We start from the raw sequence: 25,188 nt of genomic DNA on the forward strand, positions 1-25,188 counted from the left end.
AATTTGTTTATTATTTTCAAAATGTAATTAAAAATAACATAATTTGACATTTAACTAATAATTACTCATAATTTTATAATCAATTTCTTTAATAATGTATCACTCTCTCTTTATAAAAACCCATAGACTTTCCAATCCACAACTTCTTACAGGGTATTGAAACTACTCTGGAGTAAAGTCCAACATGACATTCTTGGGTGATAACAGCTCCCAAAAAAAAAAAATAATATTGTACTTCTCTAGGGTCTATTATCGAATGTTTCATGTTGTGTTGGAATTCTAATCGCAGCTCATAATCCTTATCAGCAGCAGCGCAGTGGCGAGTTTTATTTTCTTCTATTATTAATATATATTTTTTGTTTTTGTTTTGTTGTTCCTTTAACAATCAGTGGCAGAGACGCTGACTGCGACTTGTTTTGTTATTGTTTTCATTGAACGATCAAATAATGGGTGGGGGTGAAAGAGGGGGCAATGGATCCTCGGGTTTTTATCACACCTTTCGGGGCATTGATTCCGATCGTGAATCCGTCGATCGTAGCCCGTTATCATTGTTAACCGCTTTTGTTGCTGCATTTCATATTGTTATTATTGGGACGTGATCGGTTCTTTGTTTTGAAATTCATGTTTCCAACAAACACACACAAAAATCACTTTGTTACCGCCATTTGCTAATATCGACTTATACGTGTACATATTCGAATACAGTGAGCACTTTTTAGGGGGAAAATATAATAGAACAAAATATAAATAAAAAATTAAAAAAATATAAATAAAAAAATCAAAAAATTAAATAATATTAAATATTTGAAAAATATATCTTTGCCTTGACAATAAATTTAGGGGTAATTTCTAAAAAGCTATACCAATAAAAAACATGTATTGTTAGTATATAATATTATAAAAATTATATATAATTTTCTTAAAGAAAGAAGCTTGTTTTTTATTAACCAATTTATTATTTTATTAAATAATTACTTATACAATTATTTTAAAATATATATCGTAATTAATGTACATTTCTCGTACTCACACCTAAAAATTAGTATATTATTTCCATGGTTTGGAATGCTTATTAGGAATAAATACAATGTTATATTGATAATACATCAAACATGTTTATATTACTTACCAGGTTCTAAATTTAAAATTTAAAAAAATAAATAAGTAAATGTCAAAATATTATGTAAATATTATATGTAATATAGCACAACCTCACCTTAAAGCCTTTTGACATATTTATTTGATTTATACTCCATTCCCTCACAGCTTAAAAGTGTAATTTTCGTAATATTTTAAGTTAAAAAATATTAATTAGTGATTTGTTCATGCTTTCGACTTAGTTCTGTATTTAAAACTGCGAATTACTGTTTTGCACAACTGCTATACAAGTGTAGTCATAGGGCAAAGTCTTCATTCTTGAGACGATTCGTTTTTTGTTGTCGAGGCTCCACCACCACCTACTTTTGTTGATGTTTCTGTTATTGTTGTTTCTTTTAATTCGATTTTACTCAAGTATTTAACTTGTTCTTTGTTGCTATTGTTATTGTTTTTTTTTTACACTTATTTGTTGCTAAGTTGTTTGTTGATTCTTTTGCCAATTGGTGCTGCATCAGCTGGTTTATCGAGCTTCTGTTTTCATTCAGTTGGTGAGGGGATTTTAAAAATGTTATTGCGGAGATAGCATTCTGTTATATAGATAATTTGTTTACCAATAACTGAGGAGGGGGAGTGTACACTATACAGGTTATTTTTTGCATTATATTTGTACAGTGAAAATATGCTAAATATGTGATAAACAAATTTAGGGAATGTCAAGCTAAAGGGGTGTGATGAAAATATTACAAGAGTTATATATTCTGTTTATATAAAACTGTAAAATTCTGAATGAAATTTAATAAATTAAAATTTGAAAACTATAAAGATTTTATAAGCAAAAAATCAAGAATTTATTGCCCCTATTAATGCCCACAAAAAATCATTCAAATCAACTTGAAATATCATGACCTAAACTCATGATTTAAATCCATAAGAATCAGTGTTAGGCGAGCAATATCTAGGCTATATATAACACTGTTTTAACTTATCGCAAAAAAAAAAACTTATACACAGTTAAAACGTTACCATAGACATTCTAACCGGCTTATGACAAAACCCCTGGTCTAAATATACTTATATATAACCCCCTTAAAGCTAATCGCAAGATTGGCAAAGTATACACACCACATTGAGTTTTCACGTTCATGGCTTCCGTTGATAATTCGAAAATCCCCAGCAGAGAAGTTTATACTTTTATTCCTATTTCTAATGGCATTTTCCATAGCTCCTAGGCGATAAGAATCATATCGAAATGTTTTCAATTTAGATAAAGAAATAGTGTAGTCGTCATGGCGATCTTTGGACATCTGTTGCCAGCTGAGAACTTTGTCAGGTGAGTGAGTAAGTGTAACCCGATATATTGAATTGATTAAGAGCAGCACCTGCACAAAGTGCACAATATATATAGAGTATAAAATATATATAATATAATGTATAGTAATCAATCGATGTCTTACAGAAATCGGACAAAGTTTACCCACTTTTTTGTTGAGCTGTTTCCCCCGAGTTCGACTTTGATCCTTTCAGTAATCGCTGACGTCGAAAGTGCTTTGGGAAACAATGTGCAGCCAAGTCAATACAAGTGTGTCATCTGTGTGAAAATATTGGCTTTGTGAAAATATTAACTTGGGAAATCCAAAGCATGAATAATCCTCAGAAACGAGGAAAATATTTGTAAGTTTCGGGCAACAGCTAAGCTGAGCTGTCATGAACCCTCATATAATAAATTTTGGGTTTGGACTATAGACTAGGTTGAGTTTAACCTATCATAGTGCTGGAAGATTATATTATTTTTATAGCCTGTCAGGTGAGGTCAGTTACCGCCTAATTCTATTATTTTTTTAGGTATATAATTTGAGGTAATAGACATTTAGTTTTAAGTATGCCTAAAAGGTTTTGATGGGGTTTTTATATAGTTCCAGGGAAAATATGTTATTTACTAGTTAGAATCCACCTAAAATGGTTACAAATCTTATAGAAAAATACTATTTTATATTTTTAAACTAAATCTTTAACTTGCTTATTCTAAAAAGATATATTTTATTTGCAGTTATTATTAGAATTTAAATAGGAAACACTAAACAAAAAGCATTTTACAATGTTTTAATAAAAAATACCAATTCTAATGTTATTTAGTGTATATAAAAACAAAGGTTGCTAATTATTAATTGTGTAAATAAACAAAAAAAAAAACTCTTTTTAGATTATATTAATAAGTTAGATACAAATACAAGTGGTTATATTTAATGAATAAAGAAATAAAACTGTTTATTATTGCGTATACGTAATAAATAAGGAAATTTAATAAGTATTTACAATTTGCTTATAAAACTGTAGATTAAATAATTAACAATAAAAATCTAAATTACTAAAGAGTATTTATTAAAGATAAACAGCATTAAAACCTATTTTTTAGACTTAAACTTGAAATCACTAAAAACATAATTTTATACATGGCGTATACTTAATAAATGAAGATGAGAAACAATCTTATGATTTTTATATATATTTAATTTTTTTTATATATATATCTACTCTAAATAAATAAAAATACTTATTTTAACAGTATTAAATGAAACCTCTTCCCTTATTTGATCAAAAATATGATTGATTTACTTGTCAAATCTAACACTGCGTATACGTAATATTAGTAATTTCGTTTTCTTGGCTAATTTCCATTTAGCCTCCCCTTGTTTATATAATAATGTTAAGTAATTAATCAACAAGAGCTATTTGGCTCTCAATACGTGGTCATTATCTTTATAGCAGTTCGCATGTAGAAATTTATACGACTGCCATAATTTAGATAACTTAAATGGTGAAAAATGTTAAATTTATCAGGCAACACCAACACCCAACCGAGTTGATAACGAATAAAAAGGTGTTTAAGTAGAAATGAAAGAAAAGAAAGACACAAAACTGCAATCATGGCCAAGTGAAACCAACGAATTGGCCAAGAACAAATGCGATGAACTTCACCTTACGGTGGCCTTCAAAAATGGCTAAAAGAAAGTTGAGAATTTCAGTTTCAAGTGGTGGTGTTTTTGCTGCAATCAGCAAAAAATTTGAAAAAGTGCTAAAAAGAGGCCAAAATAATTGAAATTATTCGAGCGTGGCTAAAGTTCAGCCCCATGGGGTTCTGCCAAAGTGGCTAATTGATAGATTAACACGCGCTGATATCTGCAAGCCGATTAAAACCAGTTTATGGTTTTTAAAGCAGGCAATAAAATTAATCAATAAACAAGGGAATAAGTTAAAGCTTTTTAAAGTTTTTTTAAGGGTTTGGTTATTGGGTTTTATTGTTAAGCTTTGAGCGATCAGCCAGTGTTAAAAAGGAATATATAAACATTTTTCCACCCAGTTTTTATTGATTTTTATTGTGGAAGTAAAAGGGTATACATTGTATTTTTATTTTTGAAATATTTTATTTAGTTAGAGTATAAAAATATTGTGTTTTTCTATATATCATTTCTGTATATAATTATGTATAATATATTTTATATATTATTTACACTTTAGCAAGGAAAATATATGTAATATTAAAAAAGATTTCACTTGATTTTGGAAATAATTATTGAAATAAATAAATCTATAGAAATATCAATATACACAATTATAACAATACAAAAGTTTTATTAAAAAAGCAAATGTAGTATTTAATGTGTACTTAATGTGTATTTAATCTATATTTAACGTTAAAATATTTATGTTTTTGATGCATATCCAAAAAAACGTTACGTATACGTTACATGCAAAAAAATGTATATATTTATATTTTATAAAATGTTTATAGCAGAGATACTTCTGGTACTTAAAGCATCTTACCAATGTTTCCCCTATTAAAAGTTCGGGATTAATTATAAAAAATATTGTTATTAACTTGAATTTGTTAATTTAAATGTCGATGAAATAATTGTATTTCTATTACAGAAATGCTGAAACCCTTTTCTTGTAAAAGAATTGGTTTAGAAATTTATTTTTGATAATTAAAAATATTTATAAAATCATTGTATTCTGTTGTTTGTACCTTTTACTTTTGTTTACAAAATTTATAAATTAATTGAAACAGATTTAATAAAATCACTTCAAGTTTTATTAAACCAAAAAAGCTTAATGCTTTGAATTTTATAAAAGTTTTTGGGCTTTTCTTAGTGCTGTATAAGGCCTTCGGAGAGAGCTTTTCCATGGGGTGTCTCTCTCTCTCCCACTGTCTAAATTTTTGCTTTTCCATCTGCCGTTGTTGTTTTGTCAAGCTTGAGTTGGCCAGTTAATTAATAACAAGAGCTCGAGAGTGATTTTGGATCTCAGAGTTGTTTTAGCCGCGTTGCCATTTGGACGTCGCCGCATTATTCGCTTACCTTGCCAGCATTACATCGCGTCCTACCCGCAATTGAAAGAAAATAAAAAACAGCAAAAGTCGCAACATAAAGTAAACAACCCTCCTTGCTTTGCCTCCTCACTCCGCCACACCACCAATTCCCCCTGCCGCCTCGCTTCGTTTTTGGCCAAAATTGCAAAAAAAAAAAGTTGGTCTACAGTGAAACGTGAAATCTCTTATTTTAACTTTGCCGAACAACAACAACAGCAACGAAACAACATTAAATATCTCTGTGCACAATTCGAGGCGTATATTTCTTTGAAATTGTTTGTGTTCGCGGTAAGTTGCGTTTTACATTATGCTCCATGGAAAGCAGATTTTGGGCATTGTATTTGAAGATATATGTATATATTTTGTTACTTTTTATTTTTACCTTTGGCTAGTGCGCATGCGCAGCCGAGTTGACACACTTTCCACTGACTCCACCTGGCCGCTGTGCTTACCTGCCACAAGGCAAACTTATGGCGCTCTAGCTTTTGGCCATAAAAACAATTACCACTTGCTTTTGCCTGCTGACGTTTGCTGCATTTCGTCAGCGCGTGTGGCTCTGTAATAACCGAAAGAAAAACTCCCCTCCTATCCAAAATAACAGAGGTATCATAATATATCCATAACTCTGTGTGATCTTCGGTAGCTGATCATATCTCTGGGGGGAGGGTTAGGTTAAGTTAAGTGGAAATTCGCTGGAGGCAGATGAGGGGGCGGTTGGGAAATTACACCATCGTTTAAGTGTGTGAAAATGTGAGCTTACCGTCAGCGTATTATGTTGTGTTAAATGACTCATTTTTAAGAGATAATAAAATGACACTAAATTGTATTGTATTTTAACGAAAAAGTATGGTTTCAAGTGCCAAAAGGGCGTTGAGGTGGGCTGTTTATTATAATAGAGGTGGCATCTTCAATACTTGAGGTGATATTTAATGTAGTTAAGCAATTGTTTGCTATTTGAAACAGTTATTTTGATATAATTTAAATAATTAATCATTTAAATCTATTAAATCCATAGTTAAGCTGTAGTGGGTTTAAAGATGAAATAATTAAAGCAAAATAAGGTGGCAGACAGATAAAATGTTGAACTAAATATTAAGGCTGAGATGAGCTTGCAAAACCTTCTAAGAATTTACTTAAAAAATTAATAATGAAGGTTTTAAGGGAAATTAAAGTAAGATTTATTTTGAGAGAAATTATATAAAGTGGAAAAATAATGTATACCTAAAAAATTTTTAGCTAGAGCTAAATATATATACAATATATAACAATAATAATTAATACAAAATATAACAATAATATTAATTTTTATACTCTATTAACTGAATTTTTCTTGACAAATAGATAAATATTTATTACTTTAATGAGTATCTTCATGAAGCTTCTTTAAAATTATTTAATTTAATTTAATTTAATTTAATTTAACCTACTGATACTTTTGGGAGCTCTTTGGTTGGGGGCTTACAGTTTTCTTTATGTTATTTCCGTCTGACAATTTATTATAAAATTACCAAGAATATTTTATTTCTATACCCTTTTAGGTGAATTTTTATATTGTGTTTAATTTCGTGGGTTTCTTCATAAACCTTTGTTTTGGTTAATTATTTAATCCATCGACCTGTAATTTTAAGGTTTTCGACTGTCAATTAATAACAAAATTATCAAGAATATTAGTTTCTATACCCTATTAGTTAGATTTTTTATATTTAGTTAAAATATCTATTGTATCAGCGTGTCTCTTTATAGCTTTTCTTTCGTTAATTATTTAACCTATCGACCTAAAACTTTCAGTAGCTCTGGAAAGAGGCTTGTCCTTGCTCGTTTCACTTAAAAAACACCGACTGTCACCTCTACTCTTAATGCATGCAAATGTAACCCTCAATTGAAATGCAAATTGTGGCATCATAGAGTTGTCCCATTCGCACTCTGCACTTACTACGGTCTGATTTTAATTTCGATCGATTCACGGGATCGATGGTCGTCGATTGGGGTTCATAAATATTTCAGACACCAATCAGCAGAGTCACTGAGCAATGAAAACGTATGCTTCTATTGCCACCCAAAATAAAACAACGTTGTTTCGAGTGTTTTTCTTTTTTATTTTAATTGAATTACAAGCCACAGTTCACTTACCTACGATTCTATTTGGTGTTTGGGTAACTAATTAGAGTCTTACAGCCGAGAATTCTATTTCCACATATATGTACATATAGTATAAAGTGAGGTATAGTAGTGACAAGTGACCTTGCCGATCGGAACGAAGAGTCACCGAGAAATAAGTGAACTCAAAACCAGTTAAACTTCTTTTTTTCGATCGAGTGTGTGTGGGCACGAAATTTACCCAAATTGTTAACATTTATCAAGTGAAGGATACCCAAAGAGACTTGCGAAAAAATACAAAAAGCCGTTATTGAATCTGGAAATTTACATATTTTTTGTGTATTTTCTGAATACAACAGAAGCAACAGCAGCGGTTTGGATTGTACTTGGAACTGAAGGCGATTTTTTATAGCCGCCGATCGAAGCGAGTCGCTTGGTTTTGGCATTGTGAAAGAAACTCAAACCGGCTATTCCTGCTTCTCTAGAATGATACGAGTACGATTTATATTTATATATATATATAAGTATGTATCTTATTTTTTGCTCTGACAAGCCGGTTTAGTGGGTGAGTCAAAGAATTTTCGGGGGTTTGTAATGATATAGGTGTAAAGTTTACAGACAGTTTTGGCAGTGCAATGAGTTATTGCCCGGTGTTGTCCTAGATCAGGTTATTTTTTAATAAATTAAATAAGAAGTGGGAGAATAAATTTACACTTTAGATACTAGATAAAATTATATGAATTTTTAACAAAGAAATTAAAGGTTTCTTTATAAAATATATAGGTTTTTGTTCAATAAACAGCAATTTTATGAAAGATTTCTCTACATACTGATACAGTTTGCCTCAATAAACACTATTAATTTTAGGTTTTTTAAGGAATCCTTTGTATAACCATAAATATTTATTAAGTAAACATCTTTATTTTTTATGTAAAGCTTTTTTAAATATAGTCAGTTACATTTTTCGCAATATACATATTCAAGTCTTAACTTCTCATAGCCTTAAACCTGTTTTTACACATATAAATGTATTATTAATTTCTGATTATAATTAGCATTCGAATGTATGTACAAATAGCATTTTAATTATATTTTGTATCCATTTCCATTTTTTATTCAATTAATAACTTTTTTTACATTGCTGTTTCGACATTAAGTAAAGAGTTTTTAACAATCTTAAGGACTCTTTAAAGTTTTACAATAATTGCTGTAGAAAATAAATGGTAATGTCTTAATAAATCTACACTAAATTTTCACATAATCAGCTAAACTTGATTTTATGAAATAACAACACAAAATAATAGTAATAAGAAAATGTACCTGACTTTCTATGGCTGCAATTTCGATATGTTCAATGACTGCAATTTTTAAAATGATCCCCATAAATGTAATATTATTTTGATGGATTTTTTTATATGGTTCAGCGGATCAATTGCAAATTACTTGAACGAATTTAATGGTTAACAACGATCTTTACTGCTGTTTATTTTTTTAATTCAATAAAAATCTTTTTGATCTTTGATTAGAAATAATCGAAGTGTATATAATTAAGTGAATGAAAAAGGTTATTTTCCATCTTAACTAGAAATTCTGGATTTTCCCTAGCCTTTAAGTAAATTATTACCAATTTGCATTTTATGTTTTTTAATCACTTTCATGGATTGCCTTGCTAACCGGCTAATTGCTAAGGAATCGCAAGCAGACTTTGAGAATATAAAATTGTTATTCAAAGCACGTAATTTCTATATTTATATGTATGTACATTAGACTTTTGTTCTAAGCTGACATTGCTGCATATATTCATTATAAATAAACGGGATTGACCCATTTAATAGTCAGGGGCGAATACGAGTTGTAAATATATATTAGCCTCATCAACTAATCCACTGTCTAAATGTTCCAGTTTCAATTAGCTATTCAAACATTAAACGTGATTAATTTTAATAGAAACTAGCTTCACTTTTATGGGGTATATTTATTTGTTAAATGGGTTTATTTTCTGAAGCTTGAAGAATTTAGAAATAATATAAACATTTCGCTTTCATATTAAACATCAATTATATATTTATTATTTCCAATGAGGGCATAATGTTGGATTTTTTAATAAACTCCTGAGGGTATTTATAGCTTCGGATTGCTTTTAGTTCCGCCAAGACTTGCTTTGTCATCTGTTGTAAACGATAAAAAAGAGAAAAACGGAGCAAAAAAACTTGTAATTTGCATTTAATAGTCAAGAGCTTGTTGATCGAAATGATCATTTTTCATATGACTTGTTTATTTATGCATATCATGCTGGCTTTATTTCAAAGTGCATTTCAAATTTAATGGTCGCTTTGTTTCGCTTTATTTTTATTTATTATTATTTTTTGTAGTAGAAGTTAACAAGGAATTGATTAGACAGCCGCAGTTTTTTTTCGGGATTATATCTGTATTGTGTGCACTAATCTTTATACAATAATCTCCTACTTATATGGGTGGACATAACCCGATTAGACTTTCGAAGACTTAATTTTGAATTCCAGTTCCTTTGTTTTTCTACTCTTTTGTTTGCCGATACCAGTTATCAGCTTCTCTCTACTGGCATTATACTCACCCTCAGATTGATAGCTAAATATATACATATATATAATTGCACTTCGCATTATGAGTCCACAATTTCCGGATACAAAAGGCAGCTCCATTTCAATTCGGTTTGCGATCAGAGAAAGGCCACAAAAGTTCAGCGGAATTCAGTGAACAATACAATTATTGAGGTAGGTGAAGTGGTGCCACATAATGCCAGTTATTAAAGGGTGTATCTCTGGATATAGTAGGTAATTATCTGCTTACGTCATATATTGATTGACAGCCGATAGTTTTCCCCCCGTGAAAACTTCTGAATCTGCCTGAAACAACATCCGGTGGATTGCCATCTCAGTACTTACTTTGTTGGGGTCATAAAACAGTAAACAGGGCTTACAATCGAGCTTATATACCGGCTTATTGTTTGAAAACTTGTTTAAGGTGTTCCTGAGACTTTCCTGATTTTAATTGAAATTGTGCAACTACAAATTTTACGTTTATAAGTAAATATAAACTGTCATCGGCGGAATTTGACCAAATAAACAAATTGCTGTGTAAAGTTTACAAGCTAATATTGCAAAAAAAATATTTGTAATTGAATAGTTGTTCAAAGGTCTTAAGACTTTCCTGATTTGAAGTGGAATTTTATGACTACACTGTTAAAAATAATAAAAGAAAGAAAGGTATAGGTAAATTTCGAACTTTTAAATATTTAAAATATCAATATATAAATGCTTAAGGTATTAATTTCGAAGCACAATTTTTTGCGATATATTATATGGAAATTTTAAGACCGTATTTATATCCTAAATAAGTATTGCTGACTTTACAATAATACCCATATTTTATAGATAATTTATAAGACCTTGCATCATTTACAAACCCGATTCTTTTCAAGTAATTTTCCTTTCATAAATTCCAAGAATATTTTCCCATCTTCCCTTTTACTTTCAATGGAAATATTTCAATCATTAAACTCGTTTAAAAAAGTTCAAGTTCATTCGAAAAGGAATCGCAACTGCAATCAACTTAAAGTCCTCTTCAAGTTCAACCTACATATATGTATGTATTTAAAAAAATAAACTTGTATAAAGACAATAACCTGATTCAATAAAAGCTGAATCACTGTGACTTACCTTTGTTCAGAGAGTGACTTAAATTAAGTACTATATTTTGCCCAAGTAGAGAAACGCCAAGAGAATTATTTAAACTTGGTGATCAAAGATCAGTTCTTGGTAATTAGCACCTATTCCAACTCGTCTGATGAGGCCATAAAAACTAAACAGAAAACAATGTGTTTTCTTTAGAGTGACTGTGATAAACAAATTAACTTGAATAGAGTAGAAAACTTAAACTAAATTGCCCCAACTTGACGATCTTTATATTTAAGTCATTTTTGCACATTACAACCTGATATTAACCCTTTTTTTAGAGCAATTTACTTGACATTTTGCATGCGGTTAATTGGCCATTTCGTGACACACGAAAACCTGTGTCGAGAAAAACTGTCTCAAAACTAAGATTACTCTGAGTTGTTTTACTTTATTTTCGCATGTCACACCCAAATCTACTGTCACTATATTTTTGTTGTATTTTATTTAATTGGATTTTACAACATCCAAAGAGAAGATTGACCAAGAAATTAGTATGCGCATAAATTTATGGGCTGTTGAACTCCATGGCGAAGCACAAAAGCCCAAAAGTAAATACAGAGGCATAATTTACCCAAGATTCATTGACGAAATTTCTGGAAATCAACGAAAAATCACATAAAGCCACCATCGTGGCCAGAATGACAAAACAGAAATGTCCAACACGTTTTTCTTTCAGCTCCAATTTAATGTATCCACCAATCTCTGCACTTGGCCTTGACTTTTACCTTCATTCGCGGCGGCATTCGCTATCAAAAAATACAAATAAAAACTTACTAATTGCTTTGGTTCATAAGAGCAACCATAAATTAGATTTAATGGTCAGCGACATGTACTCCAAATTAACCAGATTCTGTAAATTTTCAATCTCGATTTCGCGTCCAAGTTTTATAGTTTTTATTGCCATTGTCAAGTCCTTCATGACAGGGCATAGATCACCGCCGACTAACAGTTTGCTACGTCATTGAGCGGATTTTTTATACCAATTTTTCGTTTCTTTTTTTTTTATTATGATTTTTCGATTTTGTTTTGCTAGCCAAGGTGTTGCCAAGTCGTCTGCGAGCCAAAGGGGCGGCGCACACGTTTTGGCTTAGGCAGACAAAAAACCATTTAAAACTAAAATAAAATGGACAGGAAGTGTGTGATATGACATACTGAACAATGGAGACCCTCACTAGAAATGTAGTATTAAAAATATAAATGAAAGACAGTTACTTTGTACAGTAAATTATATTAAAATTAATAATAAACATGCTAGTTGTCAGTTGTTATGGAACCTCTGCAACATCAATATGTTGCTAGCATTAATAAATGTTGCTAAGCATGTACTCAGCAACAATTGCATTGATGTATTTTCTTGGGCATTTTTCGCCGTGTTAGATTAAAGTTTAAGCACCAATTCTTTCCATTAATTTCCATTCACTTTTAAAATGCGTTAAAAAAAGGAGTAGTTATAATTTAAAGTGTTCTTCAAAGTTATTTATAGCTATAATTAAAGTGTCTTCACCTTCGTGACTCTTGATGTGCTTTAAATTATTAATTTAAAAATAAATATATATGTCCCATGACCCAAACAATCTCGTTCTAATGATTTTGACAAATGACCTAAGAAGTGTTCAAGCACCCTGACCGAATTGTATTAACCTTTGCGGTTAGGGTATTCACACTCATATTCACATCCACAAACATCGACTTTAGCCATTGAACGCACGTTGTAGGACCAGTTTTGGGCACTATTGTCTAGCTATCTATAGTCTATCTGCGATATATATGTTTATAAGTTTCTATATATAAATTTACCTGTTTGTCAGGCGGCTTCTTCTCTTCCGTTGTGGCGATTTTGCGGTGACTTTTGCTAATGAAGATCAGACATTGAGTCATACAAAAAGTTAAGACACACGACAAGAAATTTTGATAAAATGAATATCTAAATTTAAAATTAATATAAGAAAGTATTAAATATTATTTTAAATATTTTAGAATAACAAATGAATACTCCCTTATAATTTTAATTTATAAGCAATACCAAATCTATTTTACTTATATTTATAATTACCAGTTCGATCATCTAAAAGCTCCATTTAATAAACCAAAAAAGATCTGATAGTTAAATATTTTGTATTAACTTTATATAGCTCGGAAATAATATAAATTTGACCCTCATTCTATGTTTATATTTTTTTGTCGTGTGTAGTATCTAAAATATATATAAATCCATATACTTTGGACAGTTTCCATTGGAGCAAGGCATTGAACTGTTGCCGCTTTTTGCTTTGGCTTTTGCTTTCGGCCAAGCTGCGGAAGTAACCCAGTTGTGCCAATCGCATTGAGGAAACGCTTGCCAAACCACTCAAAATGTTCGAGTCGAGACCTAAACAATTTTATTCTCGTTTGCAGCTTGAGCCGGTGAACATCTAGCGGATATCACGGATTGCAGAACGCATCAGTAGGTACATCACATATATAGAACTATTATCATCATGGGCAAGGCGGATTGCATTAGTTACGATGAGCAGAAGGTGCCTTACATTGATCTGGGCTCGGCTCAGATCCGTATGGACAAGGATCAGGCCCCGGAATGGGCTCTGAAGAAGGCACAGGACGAGTTGCGTGAGGTTCCCGGTGTCAAGGAGCAGGCAATCAAGGAGCTCAAGGAACTTATACAAAGTGAGTGGAAAGATTCAGTGAAATGGAGCTACTTTGTGCCTTGAATTAATATAATAATTAATAAAAAATTTATTTATTATAGATGAAAAGTACCTGAACCTGCCGCTAGATGATGAGTACATGATGATGTTCCTGCGTCCTTGCCATTACTATCCAGAGAGTGCTTTGAAAAGAGTGAGTTTTTGAAGTGGAAAATCTATTTATTTTTTTGTTTTAAATTTAAAAATAAAATCATAAAGTTAAAGGAATAATTTAGATTACATTTTCAAAAAGAATAAACCAAAAATCTAGTTAAATATTTAAAGCTAACACACTTTTAAGTATCATTAAAAAAATGTCTGGGTATTTTTTAATTTGTTGTTTCACCTTTAAATATTTTAATGAATCTTCTCTTAAATGTACTAAGCTTCTTCATAAATCTCTTAATTACTAATTTAACCTTTATTATCTATACTTTCAGCTCAAGAACTTCTATCACATGAAGCTTAAATATGGAAATGCTTGCGAGAATATAATTCCCGGCAAATTGCGTAATGTTTTCGAGGCAAATATTCTGAATTTGCTGCCCCAAAGAGATCAACATGGTCGCCGACTTTTGGTTCTAGAAGCAGGCAGTAAGTTCAAGCTTTATTATTAACAAAAGTAAATATTAATAATAAAATATATAATCCAGAAAAATGGAAGCCTTCCCAAGTGCCGCTGGTGGATCTATTCCGTGGAATTCAGCTGACCGTTTTGGGTTCCATGGTGGAGCCGTATTCACAAATTTGCGGAGCTGTGGTTATTATCGATATGGAAGGTAATTTTCTTTGAAAAAAACTATACGATAGTCGTATATATTTATGGAGCTGGCTTATTATTATCTTGCAGGTCTGCCACTTAGCCACATTACACAATTTACACCATCATTTGCCGCCATGCTGCTGGATTACATTCAGGAATGTATATGCATGCGTCTGAAGGCGGTTCACATCGTGAATAACTCGTATATATTCAATATGCTCTTTGCCATATTCAAGCCATTCATTCGTGAAAAGCTGCGCAAGAGGGTGAGTTACTTGCTAGGTTTTATTTGTATATATTTTATTTATTAATTAATTGTGTTTGTTAGATCTTCTTCCATGGTAAGGACTTCAAGTCCCTGATCTCTCACATTGAGGCCAGTGCCTTGCCGCCGAAATATGGTGGCTCTGCCACCTGGGAATTGCCACCTGGCAAAGTTCTTGGTGAATTCTTTGAATGCTATTCCAAGGACTATGAAAGTAAGTTAATTTATTTAGATTTTTCTAATATAATTGAACTAATTTCTTAAAATTTGTTGTGTATTTTTAGTGGCTGACAGCTACGGTTATGCCGAGGGCTATAAAATGAAGAAGTAATAGTACAAAAATTACTATTTACTGTACCTCCCTCAAATCCAAATCCAAGCCCAAGTCCTTTCCCTATTCGATTCGTATTTTAGTCACTTAAGTTGGGTCATTTGTGATATTGCAAATATTGTCGTACTTTAAGTCTTAGTCTCTTTGCCTTTAAATGTAAGATTTCGTAAAAAGTTAAAGCACAAAAAGATTGGTAAATTCATGATCAAAGCCAAGGTTTTGATTAGGGGTTTCTAAGCATTAAATTTGATACTATATTTTTACTATATATATTTTCTATAATTGTTATTGAGATAATAAAGAGATGTAAAACATTTGTTGAAAAAAATGTAAAATGTTTTTCGGTGAAATTTAAATATTTAATGCATTGCTTTTCAATTTTTATAAGAGTCTAAATTGGGGATAAATATCGACAGCAAACAATCGATCAATGTCAACATTAATCTCTATATTATTTTATATAATCCCTTAGATTTAATATCGATTAGTATCAGTTATTCAAAGTTTAGTATCACATCTAATCTTGATTAAGCTGTGTTTTGGCTTACTAAAAAGATCTTTGTGATATTTTAATGTTTCAATTACATATTTTTATATTAGCCCCGCAAAAACATTTTTTATCAAACATTTTAAAATCCCCCAATGAAAATCTCTAAAGTTTATATAAAATATTTAATTCGACACACTGTATGGGTCAAGAAAACACAATTTTAAATACAAAACATTTTTTTGTTTAACAACTAGGGAATGTAAAAAGAGTATTCGTTAGCTAAACGAAGATGAACTTCGGGGCTATCTAATCTTTGGCATAGGCACGGGGAATGGTTGGAATTTCGTTGGTTTCATTGTTTTTTTTAGAGTGTCACTATACTAAATACTAAGACTAAAGCACTAGGACGGCTTAACTAGCTAGATAGATGGCCGGGATAATCTAATCACAGAGATTATCTACCATTTAATCCTGTCTATTATCGCTGATCGCTGTGGACGCAGTGGCCACGCTTTCGCCTGTCTGCGATTTAATGATAATCGGCTTTCGTCCTTTTTCAAGGAGCGGCGAACTGTCCGGTGATCCTTTGGCACCCTTTTCGGCAGCGGAGACCTTGGCCTTGAGCTCCTCGGTACTGTTGAATTGAGAGCGACTTTGGAACTGGCCATTACTCTTGCCCTGGGTCTTCAGCTCATATCGATGGCCTCGGCACCAGGACATCAGGTGCAATGCCGGTGCCCAGCAGAGAAGGATTAGTCCAGCGGCCAGACAAATGCCGGCAAATATCTGACCCGACATCAGGACTATGGGGAGCATCTTCAGTTGGTCGGCCATTTCTGGGGTCATCTTAACCTTCTGCTCGAACCAGATGAGCGGAAAGAATATCTTTGGAATGTCCGAGTACAGACCGATTCCATCGATGGGCTCCACCAGCATGTTCACCTGGAATCGGGCCGCCACCTCCAGGGGAATTCCCGTGGTGGGCTCCACCACCATGTAGAATTCATGATCCTCCTGCCGGGGATCCATGCCCTCCACCTGATCCACATAGTATTGATCGGCATTGAAGAAATGTGGATAGGACATGAACACGGGAGATCCAAAGCGGCAAGAGCTAATGTTCATCACACCCGAGGGCACACACTCGCCGCCACAATAGCAAAGGTTTTCGGGATATTGAGTGCCTGGAAAATAAATAAAGAAATTAATTAGAAATTAAAAACAATAATATTAGGGGAGATTTATGTATTTATTATTTATATGTTCTTTATTTAGATATTTGTTCTCTTGGTTTTGTTCTTGTATATAATATAATATTGTAATGACCGTAAATAGTTTTCTCTGTGTCTTTCTCTTTCTCCGTAATTTTCTCTGTCCCTCTCTCTCTCCCTCTTCTTCCCTCTCTCTCGCTCTCTTAACCTCTATCATTTTCAGTATGCCTCTCTCTCTCTGTTTATCTCTAGAGGCACCCTTACGCTCTATCTCTCTCTGCTCAGCTCTAGAGGTATCCCTTTCACTCTCGCTCTCGTTCTCGCTCTCGCTCTCACTTTCTCTTTTCTCTTTACTCGGGAACTATAAATAGAGGCACTGCACTCGCGCTGCCCTCAGTCTGTACGTGGCCTTCACAGTGTTTGCATCTATGGTGATAGTGAAAGTGATTGCACTTCGACCTAATGGCCAATGCAATGCATCTATATAATTAAGAAATTGATAACTTCGATGATACCAAGAACAGCCTGATTAAAGTCACCAGGAATATTACTCTACAATGAGCAATGACAAAATAGGATAAGCATGTGGCCTCTACTGCGGTAAGTCTTAACCATGAAAACTATATTATAGATGATATAGCAGGGATTAGAGTTAATTCTAAATTTCACCTTTTAATTAGCAATTAAATGTGTTTACTCAATGTCTAACACAAATACGTAAACAACAACTTAACGATTCAGTTTCAGATTTAATTATAAACAATTAAAAGTGTTACATTTTGACCTACGTCAACTGACTCTCAGTTAATCACAATTGCCACCTTATTAAATGGGTTTTATAGCATATAAAAATGTTGTAAAAAAGTATAAAATGATTCCTAAAGTAACCCCTGATTATTCCCTATTAGATTTGTTACAACTTTCAAAGTTTATTCCACCACAACTCACCATTATCCACTGAACGGGGTCCTCCAGAGAATTTAAGTCCCTCCAAACCTTCAATTTCCACGGTTTCCACATAATCCAATGGAATCGTGCGGCACATGTCCGGCGTAAAGAGTCCGACACTATCACCTGGCTTCAGATGCTGTGGCTGGAACTCTCCGGCAGATCCATTGGTCATGCCACAATACGAGGAAAAGAATCCCGTGTGATTGACATAATTCCAAGAGCTCATCTGACCCAACTTGGCCAAGTGATCGGCGCCAGTGAAGACATTAAATACACCCGTGAGATCTGCACTTCCATTTCGTGTATAAAACCAGCCAAACTTGTCGAAGGGCACCTTAACGTCATCCCCGAAAATGGGCATGGCCATGGCCACGTCAATCATGGAATCACTGTATCCAGTAAACAAAAGTTCATCGACCGTTTTCTGGACGGACATCTCAGCGCCATACATCCTGAGTCCCACATCGACCATGGATCTCTTTACTGGTGGCCAGTGCTTGGCCGTGGCAGCTGCAGACTGAAAGTAAATTAATATAATTATTATTAAAATTAAATTCAAATTAAATAAGTTTAATTACTCACCAGAGCCACCGCATTAAGAGTTATAATCTCATCATCCAAACTTCCATTGCTGCCCTCCTCATCGAAGTAGAAAAAGCTGAGCCGGCGATAAGTCACAGAGGCATTTTCCGGATGCCAGGCAATGTTCACCTTATTGGGTCTCTCGGTAAATCTATAAGGACCCACCTGTTGCATAATGGGCTTTGTGGAAAAGTTACCATAATCCTCGGGATTCGTCCAGTTATAGAGATAAATGTCCAGACTTAGATCCAATGGGGGACTTTTCCAATTGTCAAAGACACGTGTGTCGGGTGCTAGAGCCATTTCCTGCCGAAAAGAATTACAATTGGAATTAATTGAAAATCTCAACGAGTTTTCCTCGATCTCTGACTGGCACCAATTGAGGCGGCTGCTTTTCTTTTGATTACCCGCTAATCGAATGCAGCTGTTCTATTATTTAAAGTTTAACACATGGTTGAACCTAAAGATGAACTTGAACGTGGCCTCTGATTTTGATAGAAATGTGGAAATTACTTAAGAGAATTGAGTGGAATTAAATTTAAGAAGTACTGGAAAGGATTTATTTGTTTAGCTATTTTTTATATATTTTTATATATTTTTAACAAAAAATCTTTGATCCAGATGGGGAACTTTCAAGGCTGCTAATTAGGTTTAAAATTAATCATTAACATTAATATTCTATCTTGAACCTGAACTAGATCATAATATATATAGAATTTTATTCAGGAAAATAGGAGTAATTTAATTAACGAAGGACTGGCAAGGATATATTTTGTTGAGCTTTTAAATGTATTAATATAAAACCTTTCAACTTTAAGCAATAAATGCAATGAAGAGAAAGTTTCTAGGCTGCTTATTTACTTTATAATTAATCTGTAATTTTAATATACAATCTTTAACTTGTACTAAATTGTATCATAATTGACTGAAAATGAGGAGGAATTTAATTAAAGTAGTAAGAAATTTCATAAAAACCTTTAAATTTCAATTAATAAATTCAATAAAGAAAATTAGATTGATTAGCTTTATAATTAATCGTAAATATTTGTTACTATTAAAATCTGAATTGTATGTTAAAATAAATCTCTAGTTTATGTTAATTTTTAGTTCCTTTATAGAAAGCTCAGTGATAGTTGTTATTTTTTTTGAAGTTACCCTTGTCATTGGCTGCTAATTACTTGTTATTCCTGTAAAGTTACCCTTATCATTGGCTGTAAATTACCGTTTTCATAATCCAATCGAATAGATCCACCCAGAACATTCCGCACAATATGCCAAAAAGTCCCAGGCAGAAGCCAAAAATGCCGGTAATTAATTTGCGATTGCTCTTTTGGCCCCACATGGCGCTGTTTTGCGTTGGCATGGCTCACGCTGTGTGTAATGTTCTCTGTAATGATATGCAAGTTAATAATAACACCATACACTCTCACAAGTTTAGTGACTAATATAGAATACAGAAGTAATACGTAAATACACGATATGGATATTGTTTAGACTATGTCAGAAATAAGGTTCAGTGACAGGCAAACGAATAAACAAACAGTAGCAAGCTTCATAATATTTTATTATCTATTATAGAGTCTATGAGCTTCGGTATTTAATGACTTGTTGTTTGATTTGTTTATTATTGTTTATATTTTATATATTTTATGCAATTAATGAATAGTATATGAGAAATATATAAGAGTTTTCATGTTGCAAACATTATAAAATCAATTAGTTTGCTTTTAATAAATTTTGTAAAATACAAACAACCTTATGAGAACATTTCTTAAATTGTATTATTTCATATAAATATTTAAAAAATTGTTTAAACATAACATAAACATAATAAATTTTGTAAAATACAAACAACCTTATGAGAACATTTCTTAAATTGTATTATTTCATATAAATATTTAAAAAATTGTTTAAACATAACTAAGCTTCCATTAACGTTAAATGAACAAATTAAATTGTGGTATACTTTTAGGGCTTATAATCAAAGTTAATGAAACAATTTAAAAATGTAAAATCACCTCCCAGATACTTATTTACTTATGTGCATATATGTAGTATGTATTAAATATATATTGAAAATTATATTGACACAAGTAACGAGAACAAAGACAGTTTTCAACAATGAGTAAAAGATAATAGGAAATATAAAATGAATAAAGTGCAGCCACGTTACTTTGTGACAAATTCCCTTTACCATTTATTTTTATCAATATAATTGAATCAATTTAGGCAAAGCGTGACTCTAAATTGCTGTTTACACCGATGTAGAATGCGAGAATAATACAATACTAACAGCATCATATACATTTATACATATAAAACAAATATAATCGGATTCCATTTCAATGGTGATAATTACAACGATTCCCATGACACTCTCTGAGTTGGTGTTTTTTTTTAATTAGTTATGATAGTCATTAGTGGGACTGGACATTAATTAAATAATGTTTGCACGTGGTATATTGAGGAGCTACATATATTATTATAAAAGTTTGGGAAAGTATCTATCACGAACTATTATAAAATCATTCAAAACAATAATAAACACGTGACTTTGAAATGAAATAAGATTTTAAAAGTCATTCACAACAATTTAAAGAAAATTACATTTGGGTTTACGGTTTTTCATTTTAAATATAGCAAGGGACAAACAAAGGATACTTGTACGTTTTTTAAAGATTTATTTTTAAAAGATATATTTTTTGTAAAAAGAATATTTCTTTAATCTTCTAAAGTATTTAATATTATTTCTGTGAGGATAACAAGTCCACAAAATAAATTTAAGGATTTTTTCTTAAATATATAGTTAGGTAAAGTAGTTTATTTCTTATAATAAAAGGTATTTCTCCCTACTTTTCTTTGGTTATAATTATATATTAATTGTACTTTATATATTTAATTTATTTATTAAAATCCCTTTCCACTGATCTTGCCTGTAAACCGATAAGCTGAACCGTTGATTCCCTTAGGTAAACAGACCCATGCGGAAGACATCGTAGATAATTGAGGAAATTGAACTGCACTGCACTTATCGCTTATCAAAAACACATTGCTAGACAATTATGGGAACAATCTGCCCATAACCTCCTATATACATCAGCATATCAGCATAAAAATATACAAAAATTGAAGATATAAATAAGGGTACATATGTCCCAAGAAGTGTTCGCATCTCTGCGATATATCGTCATAATTGAGTCTATCAATTGACCCCACAGTGAGCTATGGTTGGGTCTTTGACACTTTCCGTTATTGCATATGAATACGAATACGATTCTATATATAAATATATATCAAGCATCATATCAAGCATCATATATAATGCTGATTCGGGAGCGTGTCAGCTCAGTCCTTGTGTCGGGTAAATTGATATGATTATGTCTTTTGAATGATGAATGACTGTCGTCGGGCATTTTGTCGGCGCCTTTTTATTGTCTTGACAATTGTGGTCACAGTGAGTTTTAATTGGAGTGGACATTGGACACAGGTGCATATCGTAGAGTTCATCCCCCGACAATTCTAAGCTGATTCAATTAGATCAAGAGCAGCCACAAGAGATTCATCACTGAATAATAATTGCCTTCAATTAAGTTTTAAAAATTTCCGGCAGACCGAGATATTTCATTCATTATTAAATTTACCATGCGTGTGTGGGTCTGTTGATCTTTATTTATTAATAACATTTTGGTTCCCCAGAAAGCACTGAACGCTTTATGAAAATTCTATGCAAATGCAGAAGGACCACTGACCTCGTTAATAAAAGTGACAGTGAAAGTAAGCAATAAAAACGAGTTAACTAAAAAAAACAAACGTTGCAATCCATTAAGAATTTAGTTCAAAAGTGCACGTAACTTAAAATAAGTAAGAAAATTAAATTAGTAGCAGGAAGCAAACACTTATTAGTGGTTACTATAACGATTAACTGAGACATCCGCTTTAGTTAGAACTATCTGTGTTGGATATATGATACTAAGAGATCTTATCTCATAACACCTACTCAGTTTTTCTAGATATTTCCCAATCCCTGGCATTTGACCACAAAACTCTGGCATTGAGATGCCACCACAAATCGCAGATTCGACGCAGTTTGTGTAAAAAGAGAACTTCTAGTTGCATTTGTTTTTTATATTTTTATTTTTTGCTTGAACGAGTTCTTTGATAATGAGCTATCCGCCTGCAATAGAATTCTCTCAACCTTCAATGGCGGAAATAAAACAACAACAACGACAAAAAAAAACTATAAATAAATTATTGGTTTTGGTTCATTTGCAAATACAGTGTTTGTCTCAAATGGGCGTGCGAATTCGAAAATAAATTTGGTATTTTAGCAGTCACACGCAACACTAATTAAAATTTGGTTTTAAATAAAGTGGAACTTAATGCTTATAAATCATCAATCAGTCATCCCTGACTCACTTTAAACACTCGCTCACTAAATTAAGTGTGGGAAATAATAATTAAATGACTATAGCTGAATTGATCACCAAAGCCCTCAGCCCTATTAAGGTATCGGTCTTTAAATATGCATCCAATTAATTCAATAAACTCAAGCTGCATTCTAACGGATTGTATGAGTAATTTACTTTTTAACAGCTGTTTTCATTGAAGATTTTGTAATTAACATGACACTAAAATTAACTAAAAGGTTTCGTAAACAAACAATAAATCAGCGTGCTTTTAAGTAGCTTTGTTTAACAATTTCACAAAGAAAATACAAAAAGTATGTACTTTTTACATTGTTTAACTTAAATAAAGCCTGAGAAGTCTACAACTCAATGACTTGAACTTATGCCAGCCAATGCGTCGTATACATAATTTATTGTTAAGGGGAAAATATTTAAAATATACAAACAACTGGTGGTTTATTGCTTTAGCAAAGCAATCATTATTAAATATTTATATTTTTAAATGTATACAATGTTACTGTTAATAAAATGCAAAATGCAAGGCACTTAATAATGAGGCTCTGTTTATAGATTATTCTTAATTAAAAAATGTTAAATGTTAATTAAGTGTGAAGTAATAGTTTTTCTTTTCTAAGAAGATAAACACGCAACTGCAATTAACAGATATGAATTAATTTTCAATTGACTTCAACCTAAGATGGTCAACAGGTCGTATGTGTAATGTGGGGGTTTTCGAGTATCTTTCAGATACAAAGTATTTTCTTCAGGATAAGTAATTATAATTTTTTACTTTACTGTTGCATAAGAATCACTGTTAAATATAATTAACGTACATATTAAAGGTACTTGCAAATGCCTTTGAAAACTGCAATCAATAAGTTTGAACTTGACCTGGCCCACGGGTCGTATGCGCACTTTGTTTCTGAGACGCTGTATGTAAAATATATATTGAATATTTCGAATATTTATCAAAAACATCAACAGGTTGTGCTTGTCAGCCCTTTGTTTTGCATTTCATGGCTTTTATTTCTCTTCCCCCAAAGCAAGGAAAATATAAATAAACACAATGAGAATCTATATACTATGGGTAAATATGTATAAAAGTACTTGTGTCTGGTGACTGTTTTTCTTTCTTGTCGCGTTGATTTCATTTAATGGCCTGTAATCTTAATAAGTCCGCTGGCGATTAAACCAAATCAAGCCAATGCTTAAATCGTTAAAATGAAAAAATTTTGAGATATGGGTTAAGGAAAGCATTTAATTTCCTGGTGCGTCCTATATACTATATATTTTATTTCTCACTTCCTTGCTATAGCCACACTCACTTGATTTTTATTTGCTAAATAGAAACAAATCACAGTTTTCTATTTCCAATATTTTTAACGCCTTCGTCGTCGGTTATTCCTTATCCTGCCCAGGAATTGAAATTCGAGAAGGATGTTTTGTGGACACAACGCTTGAGCACGTGGAGGATTCTCTTATTATTATTATTTTTAGGTTCCGGAAAACTGGTCGCGGCTGGTGAGGAAAATGCGGAAAATGCTGTATAAATTGCGGTACAATGGCACCGTTAAGCCCGGCGACGCGACATCGACTGTGCGGCGGATTCTCGGCGAACGGGACTCTATACGCTTGAGAGTCGCGGAGCGGCACAGAACGGCGCCACCGGCATTGGCGGCAGCGGCGTCTTATGGAGAAGAGAGAGAGAGAGAGAGACTGAGGAGCGGTAAACCTGCAGGGCAGAGTAGAGCGGAGCGGTCATCGTTTTGTCCCTCTTACTTGGCGGCTCATGAATGACAGTCAAGTGCGGCACATATGAAAGTGCACTTAAAAAAATTATAGCTATAACTAAAATTAAACAAATATAAAAAATATATAAATATATATATATAAAATATTTCCCCTTCAATTTAGAAAATAGTTTTACATATTTTTATATCCTTTCGGAGTATTAGATTATTACTCAGAAGCTTATAATGATATGAAGGAGTCATTTGCGACCCTATAAATATTCTTTAATATATTCTTGATCAGCATCAACAGCCGAGTAGATCTAGTTATCTCAGACAGAAAAACATTAATATTAGAAATTTACCAATTTTTCGAAAATTTTATAAGGGGTTACATTGTCAAATGTGTCAAAAATTAATAACATTTTCAATTTCATTAATTTTTAAATAGAGTATACAGATACCAATAAAAACTAACATAGGAAAGCATTCCGAATT

General features: G+C 32.2%; 2 protein-coding genes and 1 long non-coding RNA gene across 4 annotated transcripts; 2 read left to right on the forward strand and 1 right to left on the reverse strand.

Moving 5' to 3' along the window:
• Nucleotides 1-5,279: 5,279 nt before the first annotated feature.
• On the forward strand, nt 5,280-16,554 carry LOC110182667 (alpha-tocopherol transfer protein-like). Of its 2 annotated transcripts, none has more exons than XM_086837147.1 (8): nt 5,280-5,752; nt 13,672-13,941; nt 14,024-14,115; nt 14,402-14,555; nt 14,615-14,740; nt 14,812-14,990; nt 15,053-15,203; nt 15,274-16,554. In XM_086837147.1, exons 2-8 carry the CDS (start codon nt 13,755-13,757, stop codon nt 15,318-15,320), a joined length of 936 nt encoding a protein of 311 aa, XP_086693273.1. In that variant the 5' UTR covers nt 5,280-5,752; nt 13,672-13,754; the 3' UTR covers nt 15,321-16,554. The 2 variants fall into 2 exon arrangements, with proteins under 2 accessions (XP_086693273.1, XP_086693274.1); XM_086837148.1 differs by lacking the exon at nt 5,280-5,752 and adding an exon at nt 10,207-10,314.
• On the reverse strand, nt 15,979-24,762 carry santa-maria (scavenger receptor acting in neural tissue and majority of rhodopsin is absent). The gene is made up of 5 exons (XM_020950743.2): nt 24,286-24,762; nt 19,777-19,941; nt 18,555-18,860; nt 17,970-18,489; nt 15,979-16,994 (listed from the first exon to the last, which is right to left on the reverse strand). Exons 2-5 carry the CDS (start codon nt 19,915-19,917, stop codon nt 16,276-16,278), a joined length of 1,686 nt encoding a protein of 561 aa, XP_020806402.2. The 5' UTR covers nt 19,918-19,941; nt 24,286-24,762; the 3' UTR covers nt 15,979-16,275.
• LOC147643009 (uncharacterized) lies at nt 17,417-18,558 on the forward strand. Its single transcript, XR_015272666.1, has 2 exons — nt 17,417-17,621; nt 17,930-18,558. It is a non-coding gene; the product is annotated as an uncharacterized LOC147643009 (long non-coding RNA).
• Nucleotides 24,763-25,188: the final 426 nt, after the last annotated feature.

Source organism: Drosophila serrata, unplaced genomic scaffold, assembly GCF_035046125.1.
Source record: "Drosophila serrata isolate PLE 108 unplaced genomic scaffold, ASM3504612v1 contig_302, whole genome shotgun sequence".
NCBI classification, from domain to species: domain Eukaryota; kingdom Metazoa; phylum Arthropoda; class Insecta; order Diptera; family Drosophilidae; genus Drosophila; species Drosophila serrata.

What these genes read in the sequence shown, in the direction of transcription:
- santa-maria (XM_020950743.2), bottom strand. Translation starts at nt 19,917, where the DNA reads ATGCCAACGCAAAACAGCGCCATGTGGGGCCAAAAGAGCAATCGCAAA. An exon ending in TCGATTGGATTATGAAAACG is followed by an intron (nt 18,861 to 19,776) that starts GTAATTTACAGC and finishes TCTTTTCGGCAG; the next exon opens with GAAATGGCTCTAGCACCCGA. An exon ending in CTCTTAATGCGGTGGCTCTG is followed by an intron (nt 18,490 to 18,554) that starts GTGAGTAATTAA and finishes ATTTACTTTCAG; the next exon opens with TCTGCAGCTGCCACGGCCAA.
- LOC110182667 (XM_086837147.1), top strand. Translation starts at nt 13,755, where the DNA reads ATGGGCAAGGCGGATTGCATTAGTTACGATGAGCAGAAGGTGCCTTAC. An exon ending in CAGAGAGTGCTTTGAAAAGA is followed by an intron (nt 14,116 to 14,401) that starts GTGAGTTTTTGA and finishes CTATACTTTCAG; the next exon opens with CTCAAGAACTTCTATCACAT. An exon ending in CTATTCCAAGGACTATGAAA is followed by an intron (nt 15,204 to 15,273) that starts GTAAGTTAATTT and finishes GTGTATTTTTAG; the next exon opens with TGGCTGACAGCTACGGTTAT.